The following is a 23637-nucleotide window of genomic DNA, read 5'->3' on the forward strand; positions in this document are numbered from 1 at the left end:
ATTTATAATGTCTAAAAAATCTCTAGATGAATGCTAGTACATTTTAGACCCCACTGTATAATTAACACTTGATTTTTTCTGTTTTATGTACATACTTTTAGCAATTCTGGTGTGATAAACCAATTCGTCATGTAAATGAGGCCTTATTAAGACAAAAACATGTCCTGATACACCTCAAACTTATATCCGCTCTTCAGTCTGTAATCCGATTAGCAGTCAAGGTGGTTAATGGATGTGTTGCGTTGGTTCATCCCTGATGATAAGTGCAGCACTTTAATGGCAGATCCCAATGTGTGTGTGTGTGTGTGTGTGAGAGAGAGAGAGAAAGAGAGAGAGTCAGGGTTCAGCTGGTTAGGAAACTCTGTAACTACCTAATTATGAGTTTTTATTGATGTCCATTTAAAAGTTGCTGCACATCTACCATAGTAGCATCGCTGTAGGCATGTACAACATTATATTATAGTCACATACGTCTGGGGGTTGAGCATCAGTCACTGAGATAGTTGGGAATATTAACAGATTAAGACTCCATGATTTCAGTCACATTAGGTATCTTCAGATTCATGAAGTGTTTTTGACCATGTCATCAGAGCCTCACTTTTCCTGATTGATATGAGGAAAGCAGGAGCTGGCCAGTGTATTGGGAGTGTATCTGCTGATCTGTTAATGAGATTTAATAACCGTGCTGACCTCCTGTGGGATCCATCATACAGACCTCACCAATCCCAGCATCACAGATGGACCCTCATCGGTCTCTGTGGACAAACGTTCTCTGTATATAAGAGTCTCCACACCTGCTCCACACACACCATAAAACCAGTACTGGTACGTATGTGCAGATACTGAACTGGTCCAACGGCTGCGTAATGATGGAAGCTGGCGTGTGGTTCATGCTGCTGGGCGTGCTGCTGGTCATGACTGATATGGGCCAGTCCATTCCGAAAGATGACATGCTGGAGCAGAGCAAACTCCTGCTGGAATCACGTGAGGATGCAGACAGCGACAACATGCTGGAGAGTCGAGGGGTAAGACACACATTTCTCTGTTTGATGGTGTAAGTCAAGGTTCCTCAAATCTTGCCCCGGAGAGCCAATGTGCTGCGGATTTTAGCTGGAACCCTGATCAAACTCACCTGTCTGTGATTTTCTAATGGTCCTGACGACACAAGTGCACTCTTAAAAATAAAGGTGCTTCACGATGCCATAAAAGAACCCTTTTGGTCTAAATGGTTCCATAAAGAACCTTTAACATCTGAAGAACCTTTCTGTTTCATAAAAGGTTCTTTGTGGCGAAAGAAGGTTCTTCAGATTATAAATAGGTAAGAAAAGGATGGTTCTTTAAAGAACCTTTGACCGAATGGTTGAACCAAAAATGGTTCTTCTATGGCATCGCTGTGAAGAACCTTTTAAAGCACCTTTTTTTTTAAGAGTGTGGATCTTGTGAGCCAGATTTGAGGATACCTGGTATAAATTCAGAAGTGCATGGCAGCAGGTAGATGCTTGTGGTTATAAAATGAGGCTTGGAAATTTCTCATAATGTTCACCACATCTTCCGTACCCATATCTGACTGGAGAGATTCAAGTAAAAGAGCAGCTTGAAATACTGTATAACATGAATGTTTGTTAAGGAAGGAGATGATGACTGTTACTGATGTGTAACAGGCCACTGAGGAGCAGATGGATCATCTGCTGGAGGATCGTCTTCTGGTGGAAATGTTGCGCTCTTTACTTCACGGCTCTCAGAGATACGAACGCAACCCTTCAGTCCTGCACCAGCCGCAGCGGTGCGTATAGTTCAACTATTCATTCCATCACTCTTGTGAAAAAGAAGCCCACTGTACTGATTAAAAAAGTACTTATTACTGTAAAAATATGCTTTAAAATACTATACTTAAGTGCTACGTAAATACTTAAGATCCATGTTACAGGTAGCGCAGTACATCATTGATGTCGCAGTAGTGGAAAACACGCAGGATAGGTCTTAGTAATGTTAGAAGAAGAAGGGGCCCAACACCGAACCCTGAGGTACCCCAGTGATTAGTTGATGTGTGTAGACACTGCTCACTGCTCAGTGATTTACTGTGTCAAACACTGTGTAAGTGGATCACTTATTCAGCTGTACTCTATTATTTACACCAGTTTTACCATTTTAGTAAGTATGGAAGACTGTGGGTGGCCCATAAGATATTCTCTAACAAAAATATCCACAGGATTCACTTTGGCGTTATTCTGCTCTCCAGGTTTGGTCGGGGAGCTCGGAGCGGCTTGTCCACAGAGGAAAGGATACAGTCTCGGGACTGGGAGACGGTTCCCGGACAGATATGGAGCATGGCGGTGCCACAAAGATTTGGCAAAAAATAACACGAACCCATCGTAAAAAACTGAATGCGGTGTTTAGAGTCTTGTAATTATTAGATCTAATTCGTATGTAAGCATCTCATTCAAGTTCTCCCATTTTAGTATCACTACTAAGCTCCAACAGAATTGGTCGGTCTTCTGTGCAATTGCATCAAGGATGGTAATTGTAACACACTAAAACAATAATGTTTAAATGTAGTAATCATATTTCATACGTTTTGTATGAGTGGGAAGAAACAGTCATGTGAGGGCATGTTATTGTTATTCAACCATTGTAAATCATATGTGTTCTGTATTGTATTTCTGTGTATAAATAAATGATCAGCTGCTTGTTGAGAAAGATTTCTGCTCTTGCTCATGTTATCAGCAGTATTGACTGAGCTTTTCTTTTTCAATTTCTTCTTCTTATACTTCTTTTTTACCAAACATGTTTTGATTTTTTTTTATAGTTCAAAATGTGATAGAATGATAAGTCACTTCAAAGTTATAATAATAAGGTGCTCTTTGATTGTTTTTGAGTGAACATAAAAATATCCAAATCCAAAATTTTATTATTTCGATGATTTGATGATTTATATTATGTCCTTCAAGAACTATACATGTGAATGAGGTTTTATCTTAAATTTGCTTTTAAAATCAGTGTAAAATACGACGGCGTTTTAGTGCCACCTTAAAAAAAAAAAAAAAATCTAAGATTACGAGATTAAACTCGTAATATTTCGAGAATAAACTCGAAACTACGAGAATAAAGTCGAAAGCTTACGAGAATAAAGTCGAAATGTTACGAGAATAAAGTCGAAATGTTACGAGAATAAAGTCGTAGTAATACGAGATTAAAATCGTAGTATTTTGAAAAAAAAAGTCAAAATTACGAAAATAAAGTCGTATTTTTACGTGAATGTATTGTACGCTTCCATCCACAACACAAACCGACTGAAGCTGTCAATGCAACCATTAATTGCAATGCCGTACGGCTTGAGTTTATCATATGAATCCATATGCTACAATGCGTTGGGACCCCGGCTGAAGTACTGGCGACGTCGGAGACGTCGAGCGTGCCGGTGTTCAACTCCTTCAGGATCGACTGCTTTATTTGATCATCATCCTCATAAGCCGCTTTTCCACTGTCGTGCCGAACGGTTCTTAGAACGCTGTCCGTCTCCGTTGGCATGCATATCCCCTCAGCATTTGTTGGTAACCTTATACCTGTCGTCGCCTTCTGTTTATTTTATTTTTTATACGTTGTTTATAGTTGTGTCCTTTTTTTCTGTTATTTAACGAAGTCCCAAAAACAAAAAAATATCTGATCATCATCCATATCTCTGTTTATATTACAATTGCGTTACCAAGGCAACGACTAACGTATTTGTATTTACATTCCAAAGAGTTCCGTTATCAGCACCATAGTGGAAAATAAAACCGTATCCGTGCTGACTGGCCCGGATCGGCACGGAACGGAACGGTTCAGCGAAGAGAACGGTTCGGGCCGATAGTGGAAAAGCGGCTAAAGTCTCTTGAGAAACAACATATCCTCTTCGAATAGCACGCAGATGTAACCATCGATATCCGTGGAGTCGAACACTGGTCGCCATTTCAGACTGCACAAAAGAGGCAATTTCCTCAATGTCTGTCTGATTTTTTCTTCTGAATAAATTAAGTTTCCTACATAACCGCTGCAGTGTCCTTTTACTAATTATAAGTCTGCGCTGATGCGCCAAAAGACAAAGAATTTCCTTATTGCTAAATCCTAACCTAAAGTAGGACTTAACCAGATCCTCCACATCCATAGTTTCTCGCAATTCTGTGATTTTTCTCGAAATATTTCGACTTTATTCTCGAAATATTTCGACTTTTTTCTCGTAACATTTCGACTTTATTCTCGTTGTTTCGAGTTTATTCTCGAAATATTACGAGTTTAATTTTTTTTTTTTTTTTTTGTAAGGTGGCACTAAAACGCCGTCGTAGTAAAACTAAATTACACTGTAAAAAATATTTAGAATTAATATGATTTACAGGTTCTCTAGTTACACTCGTGCATCCAAAGACTAACATTATTAATCTACCTGATCTCATGATGAAAACGTACCTGTGGGATCTTTTTGGCAAGATACAAAATGCAGTTTCCAACAGAAATGAACACTAGAGGTGATAAAACACTTGTAATCGTTTTCATACACAGTTAAGATTATAGCTCCATATGTTTTGCTTTCCGGACATAACAAGCTTGCTTGGTAGCTTAGCCTGCACGGAACTGAACTTAGGAAGCAAAATCCTTGGGTACCAGTCCTGTGAAAAACCTGACTCATGATAAAAGTGCTGAAAGAGACGTTATAAGGTACGTTATATTAAAACGTCACAGAGCATTAGAGTTATAGCACCACTCAACGGACATTTCAAGTCAGAACTACGATGACACATACAAAACCAATGTCACATAAAACATACCATATGTACATTCATCTGTTTCGGGGGAAAAACAAACACTCTTTTAGCACCACTCAGTGGACATTTCACATCGAATATGTCACAAAACGTAGGTGGCGGTACGTATTTCGCGTTGCTACTGTGAATGAATCTTTCACATTTCTTCTCACACCAGTACATCAAAACATTATTAATCTGATGAGTTCAGGTTTTTACTGAAGTAACATCTTGTAATATCTCTACAGTAAAGACAACAACACTAAACACATTTATTAAGTTGGCTTGAGAAAGCCAACTTACTGATCTGCTATATCCACAAGTTTCCTACGCCCCATGAGGCCTTGCGTCAAAAGTGGGAGCGTCATCCGGTTCAAAGTAAACAAGCAGGACATGACACGCATTCATTCAACAGCTGACAGGAGTGACGGGCAAATGAAGCCTCGTGAAACACAGAGACTTTCCTTTGACTGTTTCGGGAAAACATTCAAAGCTTTGAGAGTGTCAAAAACAGCATGATCTGGTGGTTAGTAAAACATATAGCAGCCAAAAGCCTGTGAAGCTCCATCGGAAGAAGCATTCACCACAATTTCCATAGATCGACTCATGTTATTTGCACAAATAAAAGCCTAACCGTGTGTTTGTGTTTGTTTGTTGAGTTTCTGACTCTGATAAATTAATTTACCCATTAAACAGTGCCATTAAATGCCAGTACAAATATCAATATGATGTAATAGAAGAATAGTGTACACATATAATTGCGTATGGCAAATATTTGATTTTTCTGAAATAATTTGTATTCTTCATATTACTTGTATGACTGGGTATTTAAAAATGTAATTATTAAGCCCCAAGGCAAATGTACTCACAAAGTAAGAACTGGGGGTCGAACATTACAACAAGCAAAGTGAATCGCACACATGACTGGACAGAAAGTGAGGCTTCTACGAAAGTGATTTCTACGTTAACCACCCTGCGAATCAAGGCTTCATCTGGCATGCCCTTTAACACAAGCTCTGATGTCCCGGTTCAAATGTAATTTCAGTAGTTGACAGTTATTCAAGATTTAGCGATCCAAACTTCGAACACAGATTCGAACAGCATATGTTGTCCCTAAGAACCATAATGACATCTCTCATAAAGGTGTGCAACTTTACAAAATAAACAATGGTCCAAAAAGCACTTAGCCTTTTCGTTAATTAGCACACAAAATACCATTGGTATACTACATCTACCGCCTCACCGGAAGTTGTACCCACGTTCTTTTTTACAGTAGCACCCCCCAGAAACTTGTGGATAAGCTGCTGCTTCTTCTTCTGAGCCAAAACTTAATATCTCCTCCTAGAGCTTTAAAGCTACAACCACCAAACTTGGATCAGACTTCAGACTGGTCTGAAGTTAGTTGCTATATCTTTTCTTACTGATCCAGCTTACGGTTTTCGAAAACCAGACTATCAAAACCACCTAAAATTCTGTAGACTTCATTGAGGGGGTGAAAACTTTTCACAACTAAACCTATGGTTCATCTAAGATGTTTATTGCTATAGCAGAGCTTAACAACTCCCTACTTAAAAAACAGCTAAAACCAGCCTATGGCTGCTTTGGCTGGTCTCCCAGTCTGGATTTAAAGTGTTTTAAAGTGGACACTTTTTCAGCTGGTCAGGCTGGTCTTAGCTGGCCAAGCTGGGAGAACTGCTAAAAGACCAGCCAAGGTTAAACCAGCTATTTTCAGCTTAAACCAACTAAAACTAGACAACCAGCCTAGGCTGGTTTTAGCTGCGCTTTAGCTGGTTTTTACTGAATCAACTGGTTTTATCTGGTTTAAACGTGTTAATCTTGCTAGCAACATGCTAGCAACATTCTAGTCACTTGTTAATCGTGTTAGCAACATGCTATTAACATGTTAATCATGCTAGCAACATGCTAATCATGCTAACAACTGCTAGTAACTTGTTAACCATGTTAAAAACATGCTAGCTGGCTAACAACATGCTAGTAACATGGTAACCATGTTAGAAACATGATAGAAACATGCTAATCATGCTAACAACATGCTAGTAATACGCTAATCATGCTAGAAACATGGTAATTACTTGATAATCATGCTAGCAACATGTTAGTAACTTGTTAATCATGATAGCAACATGTTAGTAATTTGATAATCATGCTAACAACATGCTATTAACATGCTAATCATGTTAGCAACATGCTAGTAACATGCTAATCATGAACATGCTAGCAACATGCTAATAACATAATCATGCTAGCAACATGCTAATCAGGTTATAAACATGCTAGTAACCTGCTAATTATGTTAACAACATGCTAGTAACTTGCTAATCATGCTATAATCATGCTATAAAATTGCTAATCATTCTAACAGCATGTTAGCAACATGCTAACAACATACTAATCATGCTAACAACATTGTAATCAGCCTATAAAAATGCAAACAACAGGCTAATCATGCTAAAACATGTTAAATCATGCAAGCAATGTGCTTTCATACTTTTACAAACACTTCAAACTTTCAGGCTAGGCTTTCTCAAGCCAACTCAAAGTTTGTTCTCAACTCATCTACTTTTAAAGCTAAAAGCTTTCCTATGAATCTCTGTATTGTTTATATTGTTAGATCACAGAGTTTCAATGTCGACCTGGACCTGACTAAAAACCCCGGATAGAGTGGCTGAGTGAATGTGGCCTGTTCTTTGTGAATGAGGTTCATTGTGTCAGAGACGCTGTAAAAGGACAGAGTTCATACAGACGCATGTCCCACTCCACTCCAACTCCCAGTAGCAGCGTCTGTACACACTCTCTTTACACATTACCTGCAGCTCACAATCAAATCTGTCCGGATGAGCAGGATACGGATGTGATGACTGTATTCCCCTCAGACAGACAGAGATGTTTATTCACTGTGTTCAGATCCAGAGTTAACCAACAGAAATCTAATGGAGGGAAAACACATTTGTATCTAATTCAGTAACGCATGAAACAAACTTTCAATTAAAACATTGCAACAACCAGTGCTGTTGTTCTGGAATCACACAGACTTATAGTACTAAAATTGGGCTGGGAGCCATGACAACAGAACCAGTAATCACCACAACGATTCAGCATGGAAACAGGGGACAGGGCATCATCAAACTCCAACCCTAATCAAACACACCTCTCTGTTGCTTTCTAGTGATCTTGAAGACATTGATTAGTTTGTTCAGGTGTGTTTGATTAAGGTTGGAGCTAATCTATGCAGGACAGTGGCCCTCTAAGACTGAAGTTGTCCAGTCTTGGCATGGGTGCATGGTGAAGATCAGTGGTTCTCAACTCCAGTCCTCGGGGCCCACAGCTCTGCACATTTTATATGTCTCCCTCATTTAACACACCTGATTCAGATCATCAGCTTGTTAGGAGAAAGATCCACAAACTGAACTTAGTGTGTCGGACTCAGAAACATACAAAGGACTGGAGTTGAGAACCACTGGCAAAGATAAGATTTTTCTCATATTTTCATAACTGGTTCTTCTTTTGTGCAATTCAACAAGGCTTCTCTCTGTTTCTGGCAAAAATGTTTTTTGATTACTTCAGCTTGTTACTGAAGTCATGGGTTGTTATGGTTATATTTATATTCAGACAGTCGTCTAGCCGTCTTGTCCATATGCATCCGTTATTGCAACACACTACCTAAAAATTTCTGGCCTGCAATGGAAAGACAAATGTTAATAAAAGGAGTGTTAGTTATAATTAATATAAAATGATTCATTAAACAAAATCTTTTACAATCAGTAAGCAGGTGTTAAATCATTGGGTATAGAACAAAATGCGTAATGTAAAAATAAATCTTGTATGTATGGGGTTTATTCAGCACAGTTCAGACTGATTGTTCAGATGTGTGTCTATATTTAGGCGATGACTTACACTGGAGGAAATCTGCTCTGGTCTTGGGTTCTGCAGTGGAAATGATCTCAGTGAATGTAAATAGAAATGATGGACAGAATTTAAGCCTGTCTATACTGCACAATTCTTAGTGCTTTAAAATCCATTCATATTAAAGGATTAGTTCACTTCCAGAATAAAAATTACCTGATAATTTACTCACCCTCATGTCATCCAAGATGTTCATTTCTTTCTTACTTCAGTTGCAAAGAAATTAAGCTTTTTGAGGAAAACTTTCCAGGATTTTTCTCCATATAGTGGACTTTAACTGGAGCCAACAAGTTAAAGGTCCAAATTGCAGTTTCAGTGCAGCTTCAAACTTTAGCTGTATACTTTTTATCCACAAATACTCATCTTGCACTAGCTCTGCAATGCGCATGCGTGACTTCACGCATTATGTAATAACGTTGGAAAGGTCATGCATGGTTAGTTCTTCATCTCTGTTCAGAAAGGTAATGTAGGGCGAAACATTTTGTTTTCCAAATTCAAAATTGTCCAAAGTCATTGTTTTACTTTTTTTGTAAATGGAGTTTAAAATTCTTTGCCCGTTCGCTTTGGGTCGGTAATGCATGAGGTCAAGAAGAGGTCATTTAGAAAATGACCAATCGTTACGCTAGATAAGACTTCCTCGGAAGAAAGAAAGACATGTGGGTGTATAAATTACTAGGAATTTTTTAGTGAACTAATCCTTTAATGGGTCACATACAGACTTCAGCAAAAGTGATCTCTACCAAAATGATCTCTAAATCAATTCAGATATATTCTGAATGCTGTGTATTTCTACAAGACTGAGAGACTTAAGTAATGCCCAAATGCTTTACCTCGAACCGTTATCTTCTTCATTTCCTTTCTGTAAAAATTCTCCAGTTTCTCTCTCAGCTGATGAACAGATTTTACTAAATCAGCAAACGAGCTGAGAGAACCGACAGCATTGCTGGATATGTCTGTAGATCCAAGAGCTCCAGACAGGGACGGGAAACTCTAAACAGACACAAACACAACAAAAGTTCATAAAACATACAGTTTGAATTTGACCTGCTTCACTAGGAAGATCTACTAGATCTCTGTTACCTGCAGGAACTGAATGTGATCCTGTGTGTGTGAAAGCTGCTCCAGCTCAGCTTCTCTTCTTCTCAGATCATTGACCTCCTGCTCCAGTTGCACCAGTCGTCCTTCAGCTCGCCTGACTGCAGCCTTTTTCTGATCTCTGATCAGCTGTATCAGCTCAGATCCGCGTCTTCCAATGGAGCGGATAAGCTCAGTAAAGATCCTCTCACTGTCCTCCACTGCTGTCTGTGCAGATCGCTGTTAGGACATACAGTGGGCTTCAGTGGGACTGTATAAGCTCCTGCAGTGAAGGCATCTCAATCTTCTCTTACCTTATGAGACTCCATCGCGTCTCTTAGCTCCTCACACTCCTTCTCTTTCTCCTGAATTCTCTGCTGGAACCTTCGTCTTGTCTTGTCCAAGTGTCTCTGTAGAAAAAAAAAACTAATAACGATGAATCTGATAAACATGATAGAAGAGTCAATGCTGAACAGCTGAAGGCAAATACAAAGTGAAAGATAAATGTGAGATAATGGTGCTTTACTGCTGTTTAGGGTAGGGTTCTTCAAATCTGGTCCTGGAGGGCCACTGTCCTACAGAGTCAAACACACGTGAACCAGTTAATCAAGATCTTTAGCATGACTAGAAGTGTTCAGACAGGTGTGTTGGAGTTGACAGAATCTGCTGGAAATTTGCCCTCCAGGAGCAGGACTGGACACCCCTGGGTCTTGAGTGTATCAGTTGTGTTGCTGTCTATGCAAGGTCAGAAAGCTCTCGGATTTCATCAGAATAGATTAATTTGTGTTCTGAAGATAAATGAAGGTTGCGGGTTTGGAACAACATAAGGATGAGTAATTAATGACAGAATTTTCATTTTTGGGCAAACTATTTCTTTAAGAGTGTGTTTCTCAATCCTGGACTGCATGTTTTGCATGCCCCTTTGTCTGTTACACCCATTTCAGCTCCTTTCAGTCTCTACTGATGAACTGATGAGACCCACGACGTGCAGCGTTTGTTGAAGGAGCTCCTCCAGGATCAGTTGAGAACCTCTAATCTAGGGTGTCAAAATGGGGTTTGACAATCAGTGTAAATGACACGATCACTACTTATAACCATTTTACAGTTATAAGCTATGTCTTTGTACCTGTTGGTCAGTCCTTTCTTCTGCTGCTGACACGATGTTGTGATGTTTGTGCTCCTCCATCATAGAAACATAAGACACACACCGCTGGTCAGTACGGCAGTAAATCTCCAGCATCTTATCGTGCTGAGGGCAGATGATCTCCTGCAGTTGTCCGGTGGCCTCCATCAGCCTGTGTCTCTTTGTTTTGAAGAGGCTCTCGTGTTGCTGCAGGTGGTTTGGGCAGTAGGAGTTCAGACACACCAGACAGGACTTGACGGCTCTGTCGGTACAGATGTCACACTGCACATCCTGAGCTCCAACAGCCGCAGTTTGCACTTTATTCTTCTTTAGTTTCTCCACCATCGCAGCCAGAATGGTGTTTTTATTGAGTGCAGGTCTAGGACTGAAGGTCTGTCTGCACTGAGGGCAGATGTAGACCCTCATCTGATCCTCCTGATCCCAGCAGCCTGTGATGCAGCTCTTACAGTAACTGTGTCCACAGGGAATGGTCACTGGATCCTTCAGGACATCCAGACACACTGGACACATGAGCTTATCCTGAGAAATGCTGGCTTCTGCCATTGTACTGCCTCAAACAGACCAATAGCAACTTAAATTCTGGTTTCCAGTCCAGACCCACTGTATCTGTACCTTCTGCGTCAGTAGAGAGCGTTCTCACACACGCTTAACCGGATTGGGTGGATATCTGGAAAAATGCGACTGGGTCAGTGGACAGAAAAAGCTGTTGTGTAATAATCTGTGTGGACTTTATAACTTTAAGAAATCACATGTCTCATTCCTGTGACAAAACACAACACACAATTATTCCAGCAAATCAGTAAAGTATCATTAATAACATTTTATTCACTCGTGGTCAGGAGATATGTCTATACTTCATTACATATTGACATGCTTTTAATGCTTTGCATTAAAGGTATGTGTTTTATTAGTTCATGCATTTCTTGGGATTCGAAGCCAGGACCTTTGTGTTTGGCGAGCATCATGATCTTTTGTTTGACCACACTTACTTGTCAAGGCATATATGTTCAAATCAATAACCCGGTGTAGTGTTACATTTGATATTGACTTTTCTTTCTTTGTTCTGATGTACAATTATTAGGCTATTTCATTTATTCATTTATTTATTCTTTTTTTTGTTCTTTTTAAGTTGTCCTCTTCAGTATCTTGTAATTCCTTGGTATGTATTAACAATAATAATAAGGATGTTTTTAGGAATATATAATAGTAATCCAAGGCACTTAAAGTATAGTTTCAATTTAACAACAGTAGAAATTTAGCCCACAGCTATTATTAAATATTATTTAATATTAAATAGAATGTCCCAAAAAGGACCACTAGGTATCACCTTTTTCAGAGTTTGTTTATATGGGGTGATTTTAAGATGTCACATTAAAAAGCATCAAATCTATCTGGTTTTCCCTAAACATCTAGATGTCTACACCTTTTTTATATTTTGAATTAACTGTTACACTATTTACAGCGACCTCCTCCTTCATCACCAGGTGGGGCGATCAAACAACTTTTATAATGATTAAGTGACCGCTGGGTGTCGCACTTTTCGGCACATTTCTATTTTAAATTCAATTAGGATACAAATATATATATATATATATATATATATATATATTATTTTCAAGAATGAAAATCATTATTTACTCACCTTTATGTCATCCCAAACCGGAGTTTTTTCTACCGTGTGTAACCAAAAGAAGATTTTAGGCATAAATTTAAAGACTTACTGTCTTTTATAGCTTGTTTTTAGCTTCTTATGTTTACTTCTTGATATATAGCCTACCATACAGCAAATCTCGGATGTTTAATTGTTTATGTCGTCACTGTATGTAAACTGTTTTATCCAAATAGGGTGATATAAACATTATAATGCATGTAAATACTGCTTAATCACGATGTGCATTGTGAAACGACCTATACAAATACAGCTTGATATAATAAAGTTGTGTTGTCATTCTAAGTTAATACCTAAACTTCTGGAACACGTTATACAAGTTTTGTAAACAATGAATTTAATTTTAGATGAAACTGTTCCTGTAAGAGGGCGTAAGTGACCGTCAAACTTCCTTAAGTCTCTCATATCGTTTGATTACCATCTACCATCATTAATAACATAAACCATCGAGATAAAGAAATTATAATCAAGTAGTGATTTTACTACTAACACAAACAAAGTGTTTTTAAGCTATAAAGCGTTTACGAGCTGAATATTTCGAGGAAGGAAATGGGCGGGTGTACAATGACGTAAAATCTCGCGATATTTGGTCGCGCTGGGCTTCGATATAATCCTGGTGCGTCCGTTCGCCCTCTCGTTCGTCCTCAGTGCAGGATAACGAAACACGCGCTCACCGCATAAACCAAAACAGGCCACAGACTACAAAATACTATTTACCGACAGTGTGACAGTCTAAGTGCGAGAAAAGCAGTGATCCCAGACAACAGTGAGGTGAGTAGTTTGTTTATTGAAGAGTCGCAACGCGTTCACACGCAGTCCTTACCGGTGGTTCGGCGGCTTCAATGAGAGACGCGTCTCAGCGTTCGCGTCGCGTTTCTACATCATCTTCATGCGCTTTTGTAATCTGTCAGAGTCTTCACTTTAGTGGTAGATTATTTTTAGATCTAAATTATGTGTTTAATCTACAGTAATCTTTAAATCTCTCTGTAAATAGTGTATCTGACAACTGTGTTAAGTGAGAGCTCAGCATCAGACAAGAAAATGTAACGTTATATTGAATAAACATAACGTTATTTCAAAGTTTAACTCAGAATTCGTCAGTTTTAGTTCGTAAAACGAAAATCGTGTGTTTACTGTTTGCCTGTTTGCCTGTAGTGTAGTAGTCACAAATATTTATATGAGAGTTTGATTTTTGATGCGGGCAGGCAGGAGAGATAATGATCATGAGTCATGGTTGGGCGCTTTCTTAGGAATCATACTGATCTGAATGAGGAAATCATTGTTTGTAGTGATACAGTTTGTGGTTGTTGATGGTTCAGCTGTGTGCAACAATCACTTCTAATGTAAAGTTGTCTGAAATAGGCTTAACATGGTGTTTGGAAGCTCAAATTCCTGTGAGGACTTCAGCATTACTCTCAGCCATACTGTACTCAGTGTAAGACTGAACCATGTGTCCACGTTTGTCCCTCAGCCATTGTCCCTGTAATACGCTCATGGCTCTTTGCCAATCATGTGATTGAAGCATACAGAAGCATACCACACCAGCTGGTCAGTTATGGCTGTGACCTTTAGAGTTGTTCTTGTATGATAAATGATTTTAATGCTGTTTCTCTTTCCAGAATTTCTGGACAATCAGCCATGGACGCCATCATTCGCTGCCCGTTCCTGTCTCGTGTCCCCCAAACCTTTCTGCAGCAGGCTAGAAAGTCCTTGGTGGCATACGCAGTGAAGTGTCCCGTCATGATGGACCTTGCATCGAGGCCACTGGTGCGTTCGCTCTGCTCCACGTCCTCCAGCTTCCAGAAGGTTGAGAACACTACTCCACCCGGCGAGGGTCAGTCTCTTCAGCTGCTGTCGTTCATGCTCGAGTTCAGTTTGTTTGCATGCCTTACTGAAGTTTGTCCCCCCTGCTCTGATTTAGAAGTGAAAGAGATGCCCAAACTGCCTGTGGGTCACCCCGTGCCACCCGCGGGTCAAGCTGCTGCCTCCAAATGCCCGTTCCTGGCAGCTGAGATGGGGCAGAAGAACAGCAGTGTGGTGCGGCAGGCCAGCATGGCTCTTCAGGAGGACGTTTCTGAAGTTCGCACCGTGCGCAAAGGTTTGTGAGGAAGTGTTTTAATGCGTTGGGCTCTGCTGTGGCTTACTGTACGTTAGGGATGTGTGAAGTAATGTGTTTACAAAACTTTTTGGTCAGTGGTCTTTCTGAACTACTAGTGTAGTATGTGTATATAAGTATGTATGTGTGTGTATGTCAACATTTGAAGCGGATCAAAACCTTTCATCAAAGTTGTGTGTGTATGTGTATGTATATGTATGTGTGTGTGTGTGTGTGTGTGTGTGTGTGTGTTCCGGCATTTGTGGTTTATGAGGACACAAATGTGTATAATGACATGGGTACTACAACGTAAACATGGTTTATGAGGACACTTCCTGTGTCCCCGTAAAACAAAAGTCTTAAAAAACATACTAAACAGTGTTTTATGAAATTCAAAAAGTTTGCATAGTCTCCTGTGAGGGCTAGGTTTAGGTGTAGGATAGGTGTAGGGTGATAGAAAATAGGGTTTGTACAGTATAAAAACCATTACGCCTATGGAGTCCCCGTAAACCACAAATGCAAGAGTGTGTGTGTATATATAAATTACTTTTTTTAAATCATTTTTTTTTTTTAAATAAAAATTGCAATTAGCAAATTTAATAAATTCAACTGTTAAATAAGAAATTGAGTATTAGTAAAAATATACAAAAATACTAATTAGAAACAAAATATAATAAAAATGATTAAAAAATATTAATAATTACTATTGTTTATTATTATTATTATTATTATTATTATTATTATTAAAATTACTGAAAATATTCAAATTACTACAAAAAAAAAAAATAATGATAATAATTTGACTGCAACTTTTCAGTCAACTTTGTTAGTCGATCTTACTAATTCATCTAGTGGACTGTCTATTCATGCTGTACATGCAGCTTTTTCACTGAAGCGCTCACTGCTTTGAACGTGGCCTGTTTTTCAGACGTCGCTCAATCTGAGCTGAATCCTTTGGTGAAAGACACCAAGATTGGTGGAAACCTGATGAAGAAGCTGATGAAACAGCGTCCCACTAGGGTCTCTCATCTGCTGCAGGAGAACATGCCCAAAAGTATGTGCATTTGGTTACAGTGAAGAAACTCCTACAGTAAACCACTTCCTATTTTGAAATGCAGTTTCACATTTGCTTTTTCTCTTTCAGCTGTGTCCAACTTTCGTTATGATGAGTTCTTCGAGAAGAAGATCGAGGAGAAGAAGGACGATCACACGTACCGTGTGTTTAAAACGGTGAACCGTAGAGCTACGGAGTTCCCGATGGCGGACGATTACACTGCATCCCTGGCCTTCAAAAGAAACGTTTCTGTGTGGTGCAGCAACGATTATCTCGGCATGAGCCGCCACCCACGGGTGGTGCAGACCATAATGTGAGTGCGGATCTCATCTCATCATCTCATCCTTTGCACGAAATGACCATTTTCAGGTCTATATGTAATTTTTGCATTTGTGTTTTTAGCAAATGGGTCATTAAAATGCTAAAAGGATGTTAAAATAGACTTTCAAATGCAAAATATAATGACTTTGAACTGAAATTCAGACTTTGCATTCTCTTTTAACAGGGACACTTTAGGGAAACATGGTTCAGGAGCTGGTGGGACTCGAAATATATCGGGGACGAGTAAGTTTCACGTGGATTTGGAGCACGAGCTGGCTGATCTTCATGGGAAGGACGCTGCCTTGCTCTTCACCTCGTGTTTCGTGGCCAATGACTCCACGCTCTTCACGCTGGCTAAGATGCTGCCTGGTGATTATTTCCATTTCATGTTTTGAAAAAATGTTCTCTCAAAATCTCATTGATCAATGATCATTTAAACCCCGAAGTACATTTATACAACCACATCATTTACTTTAAACACAATGAGATTTTATGTGATTCTCATGAAAATAACGTGATTTAAATCTAAAAAGAGGCTTTATTTCCTTTTCTGTTCCTTTTGTGTTTGTATTCCTTTGTAAGATTCACCCATTTGGAGGGTCGGGTTTCTGATAGCAGCTCTTCTGTTGTTTCTCTTCAGGTTGTGAGATCTATTCAGATGCGGGCAATCATGCCTCAATGATTCAGGGCATCAGGAACAGCGGCGCCAAGAAGTTTATCTTCCGTCACAATGACGCTAAGCATTTGCGTGAATTGCTGGAGAAATCTGATCCCTCCACTCCCAAGATCGTGGCCTTTGAGACAGTGCACTCCATGGACGGTCAGTCACAGGCTCTTTGTTGTATGCTTGGGTTAGGAGAGTTTGCACTTTGGTGCTCACAGAGTCTCGTTTGTGGTGTCAGGTGCTGTGTGTCCGCTGGAGGAGATGTGCGATGTGGCCCATGAGTTTGGTGCCATCACGTTTGTGGATGAGGTGCATGCAGTGGGGCTGTATGGACCCCGAGGAGGCGGCATTGGAGATCGCGATGGAGTCATGCACAAGATGGACATAATTTCTGGCACTCTGGGTGAGTTGGGTCTGTTTAATGGCGCTCGGCTTGTCACTCAATGCTCTAGAGGAAACACAGAGCTCAGGCTCATCTCCTGTTGCTTGGAGACCAGCACTCTTGTTTCGCTCTCATTGAATTACCCTGAAGGCTGTTGAATGGCCGTTTGTCAGCCTGGGTTGAGACGCCCCGACAGTCACGTACAGCTACTGAATACTCCCTCACAACACAATCTAAACCTGTTTATTCATGTCGTCCATTACCAGTTTTGGCAGAATCTAGTGGACGTGTCTTAAAAACAAGATAAATGATGAGCAGTAACATGACACCTAGACTGCACAGACTTTTTTTTTTTTGTCCCCACCCTGATAGAAATCATAATGGCACACATAAATACATTAAAAAAAAAAATAAATAAATAAATAAATACATAAATAAATAAACGTTTAGTATTTAAACATAATAATAATAATAATAATAATAATAATAATAGTAATAATAATAAAATCCAGGTTTGCTGTGCTTGTTTGTAGGGCTGCACAATTTAGCCAAAATATAGTTTTTTAATATAATATATGTATATATACATTATATATATATATATATATATATATATATATATATATATATATATATATATATATATATTATATAGTTATATATAGTTATAACAATAATATATAATAACACTATTATTATTATTATTTGTAATACTAGTACTAAATATAAAAAACTGTAAAAATAAATAAATTAATAAAAGCAAATCAAGAAATTGCTTTGAAATAATATTATTAATATAGTATTATTACTAGCAAAAAATTAAAATAGCAATATTACTTTTTAATTTAATGTTTATTTTAGTAATTTATTTTTGTTTTCCTGAATACTTGTTTTCTTTAGTGAAATATTACAATAGCAGTTTTTGTTTTGGTAACTTTACTTTACTATTTTAACATAATAATAATAATAATAACAATAATATATAATAACACTATTATTATTATTATTTGTAATACTAGTACTAAATATAAAAAACTGTAAAAATAAATAAATTAATAAAAGCAAATCAAGAAATTGCTTTGAAATAATATTATTAATATAGTATTATTACTAGCAAAAAATTAAAATAGCAATATTACTTTTTAATTTAATGTTTATTTTAGTAATTTATTTTTGTTTTCCTGAATACTTGTTTTCTTTAGTGAAATATTACAATAGCAGTTTTTGTTTTGGTAACTTTACTTTACTATTTTAACATAATAATAATAATAATAATAATAATAATAATAATAATAATAATAATACAAGATAATACTAATAACAAAAAGTCTTTATTATATTTTTTGTTAAAATTGTTATATTTTCCTTAAAAGCAAATTTTTAGTAAATAATTGTATTATAAGTGTTGTTGTTGTTGTTATAATTACTAAAAAAGTAAAATTACTATTATTTCAGTATCAAAAAATAGTGTTTTTTTTTTTTTTAATTACTCTTATAATAAAATATTACAATGGAAATATTTATTTTGTTTTTGTTTAGTAGTTTTCATATTTGTAATAAAATTAGTGGGTCAAATTAGTGGTGTACAATTAGAATACTAATATTTATAGCTTTATCAGTCTAAAGCATGCAGTGAATTGTGATTTGATAATTGCAAGAGTCGTACAGTAATTTTTTTTTAAATTTTATTTTAAATAATTGTGTGGCCGATTAATGAAAAAAGAGCCTCCATGATTACGTGACTCGTGTGTTTGTTTTATCTTGTGATCAGTGATGAGTAATTGTTGTGATGGTTTTTCCTGTAGCACTTCAATTTTCTCTAAAGTCTCTTGTGTGTTTGCGCAGGTAAAGCATTCGGCTGTGTTGGTGGTTACATCGCAAGCACTAACGCTCTGGTGGACACGGTCCGTTCGTACGCCGCCGGCTTCATCTTCACCACGTCTCTGCCGCCCATGCTGCTGGCTGGCGCCCGCGAGTCCATTCAGATCTTGAAGAGCGAGGAAGGCCGCGCGCTTCGCCGCAAACACCAGCGCAACGTCAAGCTGCTGCGGCAGATGTTGATGGACACGGGCCTGCCGGTGGTTCACTGTCCCAGCCACATCATTCCCGTCAGAGTACGTACACGCCGATAACACCTGTGTTTGTTCACAATAACTCAAACTCAGACCTGCGTGACTGACTGTAATGTTTGCCATCAGGTGGCAGATGCTGAGAAAAACACGCAGGTGTGTGACATCATGATGAGCCGCTACAACATCTACGTCCAGGCCATTAACTACCCAACGGTGGCGCGTGGAGAGGAGCTGCTGCGCATCGCACCCACGCCTCATCATACGCCGCAGATGATGAGCTACTTTGTCGGTGAGTCCTTCTAGACATACGGATGCTGGTAGAGCTGCACAACAAAAGCTGACAAAGCAGTTTCATTAAGTAAATACATGCAGAGTGAAGTGTAGCACTGCGTTCATTTACACATGAGCAGCTCATGCTCCACCAGTGCTGTCAGCATCTTAGAGCGTCTTGAATTCATAAATATTAGTATTCTAATCTTACAGTTGTAATAGAAAATGTTGTTTTGCTTAATTGCTTTTTACAGTGAAATATTACAATAGCAATATTACTTTTTTAAATTATATTTTTAGTCATAAACTAATTATTTGTAGTTTGTAGTTTAGAAATATTACAATAGTAATATTACTTTTTTTTTAGTGATGTTTTTAGTAGTAATAATATTGCGTTTTTCTTAAATACTACTTTTTTTTTACGGTAAAATATTACAACAATATTTTTTTTTGTTTAATGTTTCTTTTTAGTCATAATTTATTTTATAGTTTTTCCTTTCTTAAATACTACTTTTTACAGTGAAATATTACAATAGCAATTACTTTTTTATTTAATGTTTATTTTTAGCCATTATTTTATCGTTTTTCCTTTCTTTAGTGTTATTACAATAGTAATATTACTTTTTGTTTTAATGTTTATTATAATCATAATAATAATAATAATAATAATAATTATTATTATTATTATTATTATTATTATTATTATTATTACCTTTTTAAATAGTACCATTTTATAGTGAAATATTACAATAGTAATATTACTTTTTGTTTTAGTAATGTGTATTTGTAGTAGTAATAATAATAATAATAATAATAATAATAATATAATGTAATAATAATAAACAATAATAAATAATAATACAATTATTGTTACTAGATTTTTTTTCTTAATTGCTACTTTTTTTTAGTGAAATATTACAATAGTAATATACTTACTGTATTAAGTAATGTTTATATTTTTCACTAGTAGTAGTAGTAGTAATATTATTATTATTATTATTATTATTATTATTATTATTATTATTATTAATAATAATAATAATAATAATAATGGTAACAATTTTATTTTCTTAAATACTACTTTAGTGAAACATTTCAATAGTAATTTTACTTTTTGTTTTAGTAATGTTTATTTTTAGTAGTAATAATAATGTTAATATTTTTCTTAAATCATTTTTACAGTGAAATATTACAGTAGTAATATTATAATTATAATGTAGTAATGTTTGTTTTTCAGTTGTAGCATCAGTAGTAATAGTAATAGTAACTTTTTTTGTTTTGTTTTTTTACAATGTTACAATAATATAATGTCATTAATATAATAATAATAATAATAATAATATAATAGTAATAATAGTTACTATGCTTAGTAGTAGTAGTAGTAGAGCCATTTTGGCCAAATTGTGCAGCCCTATACAAGCTTAACAAAGCTGTTTTTTTTATAGCATTTTAAATCTTGAGTTTTTATCATAACGCAAAGATAATGTAAATGTTGTTGCTGAGTATTGTTTGTGTTTGTGCCGCACAGATAAGCTGACGCAGGCGTGGAAGGAGGTCGGTCTGGAGCTGAAGCCGCACTCGTCTGCCAAGTGTAACTTTTGCCGTCAGCCTCTGCACTTCGAAGTGATGAGCGAGAGGGAGAAATCCTACTTCAGCGGCCTCAGCCAGCCCATATCGGCCTGCGGCTGATTCATTCCTCTCTAACATAAATTATCCAGATCGCTATTCCATGTACATCAAATACAGAAAATAAATATTTAGACCACTTGATCTATGTATGTATGTTTTTTTTTTTTTTTTACAGAATCTACAGAGTAAATTTTAAGTATTTAAAGACATTTGACAGATATAGATCAGTCATATTTGATCAATCAAGCATTACACTGATGTTGATGGATTTAGAGGTTTTAATAAACTGATGACACGCATTTGCTGCATTTATTGTGAATTGTACGGCTGGTAAATCAGCATTGGATGACCTGTGATAACCCGTTTCTCACTGCCTCTGCTGCTTTGGGAAGTGAAAGTGACCTTTTTAAAGTGACTGCTGTGAAGCACGTCCATAACTGGCACACTAACCTCGATCTGCGCGGATGTGATGGTCAAGTAGTGGGTCATGTGTAAAATGACACCACTGTCTAAACAGACAGACGAGAGCCACTAATCCTGTTGAAAACAGGTGTATGTGACATCACCATCTGCTGGGACGTGTAAAACGAGGTGACCCACATAAGAGAAAGGGAATAAGGGATGAATTGTCAGAAATCATGCTATGTTCACGCCATGCTGTAATTACCCTATTTTCAAGATGACAGCATGTGAGGTTCTACTCTGAACTGTCTTTAAGTCCTCAGACTTGGAATTATGTATTTCTGTTGGAAACACTATCAATGCCAAAGCATTCATGTCCTCGTTGAACTCGTAATTACGACTTGTAAGCTGCCAATGTTCTGAGAGCTTTGCCACCTGACCACCGCAGATTTCTAAAGGTGCTACTTAAGCAGTGATGTTGCCATAGAAACTCATAATTCCAAGATCAAGGACATATGCTGTGTCCCAATTCGCATACTATCCATCCTAGATAGTATTCGAAAATAGAATTGGTATGTCCCATAGTATGTTGAAAAGAGTAGGCCTGTGCCAAAGATTCCCAATTGGTCTACTATTTCTGGTTAGAATTCGAAGTGCAAATCGAGCCACTAGAAGGCAAGCCAGCAACCTTTAGCCAAAAAAAGTGTAACAGCTCATGCTAATGGAAAGGAGACCAGAGGCTGTTTTTTTTTTTTTTTTAATGGATTTCAGTGGAGAAGAGGATTCACTACGCTAAACAGCTTTATAGAGGAAACCGTTCATCATTTAATGAATCGACAGCCTATCGGCTAATCTTCAACATGTTTTACACTAAAAATACTTTTGGATTTAATTCTTTTTAGTTTACACTGAAAAAAAATGTCATTTTATAAGAAGTCACTGACTTTTTGCGACAGGTGGGATTCAGCTTACAGCACTTCCCATTCGTTCCTATGGTATCTATAAATGGCAATTGTGTGGCACACACTCTGACTAAAAATCAACGACATCGAGATTGTAATATGATTGGTTATTAAAGGGGGCATTGGATGGCCATTTTCCACAAGCTGATATGATTCTTTAGGGTCTTAAAGAGGTGCTATTATGCTTTTTCACTTTTTGAATTTTAGTCAGTGTGTGGTGTGTATCTTCGGGCATAAAAAAGATCTACAAAGTCACAAATCTCAAAGTCCACTCCAAAGGGAGATATTTCGTTTTTAAAAAATCTCTTCAAGAACTACAAGGAACGGCTCCTTTGGACTACAACGTTTGTTTTCCGCATGCAGTGATGTCACAACAGGGTCCATTAGAATATCATTAAATTAAATCCCGCCTACAGAAATTCGAATTGTTGGGTGGTGGATAGGGAGGAGGTGGGGGATTAGCCTAACTTTAGCGATGCAGTGCGGAGAGCCGCTTCAACGAGCCGCAGTGTGGCGGGTATAAACAAACACTGACTAGAGTGACCACTTCAGAGCTGTACAGGGGGTCAAAACACATGCTGAAGCTGTGATCTACTCCGGCTGCCGCGTCAGAGCAGTAACGCACCGCAGACGTGTGCAGTGTGTGGTAAGAGACTTATTCATCATACAGTGTAGAGAGCTTCACACGCGAGTGTTTTTTAAAATGCGTAAACTTACACTAGAATAGGCTAGGCTGATTAGTGATGATGTTTTTTGATAATGTTAGGCTGCTTTTAGCCTTAGGCTGGAGCTGGTTTCGGGCAATGAAACTAAGTATGTCAAATAATTAAATAAATTAGCACGATAATATCATGTATCTGCAATCTCGCAGGCTGAGGATGGGACTTAACACCACTGTAGCGTATTATTTACTCACCCTCCATGCATCCTAGGTGTATATGACTTCCTTCTCTCAGACAAATGCAATCAGAGTCTAATAAAGTCTAATAAAGTGCATCCATCCATAATAAAAAGTGTCTCACATGGCTCTCGGGGGTCTCCTGTAGTGAATCAATGTGTTTTTGTACGAAAAATATCCATATTTAAAACGTAAGATTCACTATTAATCTAGCTTGCGCTAACTGCTTTGACAAGGGCGTTGCAGTACAGAAACACGTTTAAGCTGTTCGCCAATTGCAACGCAATGGGAGAGTTACA

General features: G+C 37.6%; 3 protein-coding genes across 3 annotated transcripts; 2 read left to right on the forward strand and 1 right to left on the reverse strand.

The window, feature by feature from the left end:
- Positions 1 to 408: 408 nt before the first annotated feature.
- On the forward strand, positions 409 to 2590 carry npffl (neuropeptide FF-amide peptide precursor like). Its single transcript, XM_051122994.1, has 3 exons — positions 409 to 1025; positions 1662 to 1783; positions 2240 to 2590. The coding sequence occupies exons 1-3, from the start codon at positions 867 to 869 to the stop codon at positions 2358 to 2360; spliced, it is 402 nt and encodes a 133-aa protein (XP_050978951.1). The 5' UTR covers positions 409 to 866; the 3' UTR covers positions 2361 to 2590.
- A 4419-nt stretch (positions 2591 to 7009) lies between these two features.
- On the reverse strand, positions 7010 to 13118 carry LOC127173243 (E3 ubiquitin/ISG15 ligase TRIM25). Its single transcript, XM_051122996.1, has 7 exons — positions 12563 to 13118; positions 10903 to 11587; positions 10091 to 10186; positions 9783 to 10016; positions 9533 to 9692; positions 8694 to 8723; positions 7010 to 7726 (listed from the first exon to the last, which is right to left on the reverse strand). The coding sequence occupies exons 2-7, from the start codon at positions 11461 to 11463 to the stop codon at positions 7620 to 7622; spliced, it is 1188 nt and encodes a 395-aa protein (XP_050978953.1). The 5' UTR covers positions 11464 to 11587; positions 12563 to 13118; the 3' UTR covers positions 7010 to 7619.
- A 76-nt stretch (positions 13119 to 13194) lies between these two features.
- Positions 13195 to 21217, forward strand: alas1 (aminolevulinate, delta-, synthase 1). Its single transcript, XM_051123219.1, has 11 exons — positions 13195 to 13360; positions 14209 to 14423; positions 14511 to 14687; positions 15613 to 15738; positions 15829 to 16051; positions 16244 to 16428; positions 16700 to 16879; positions 16962 to 17126; positions 18951 to 19219; positions 19304 to 19466; positions 20976 to 21217. The coding sequence occupies exons 2-11, from the start codon at positions 14228 to 14230 to the stop codon at positions 21134 to 21136; spliced, it is 1845 nt and encodes a 614-aa protein (XP_050979176.1). The 5' UTR covers positions 13195 to 13360; positions 14209 to 14227; the 3' UTR covers positions 21137 to 21217.
- Positions 21218 to 23637: the final 2420 nt, after the last annotated feature.

The sequence above is a fragment of the Labeo rohita genome, chromosome 11 (genome assembly GCF_022985175.1).
Source record: "Labeo rohita strain BAU-BD-2019 chromosome 11, IGBB_LRoh.1.0, whole genome shotgun sequence".
NCBI lineage: Eukaryota > Metazoa > Chordata > Actinopteri > Cypriniformes > Cyprinidae > Labeo > Labeo rohita.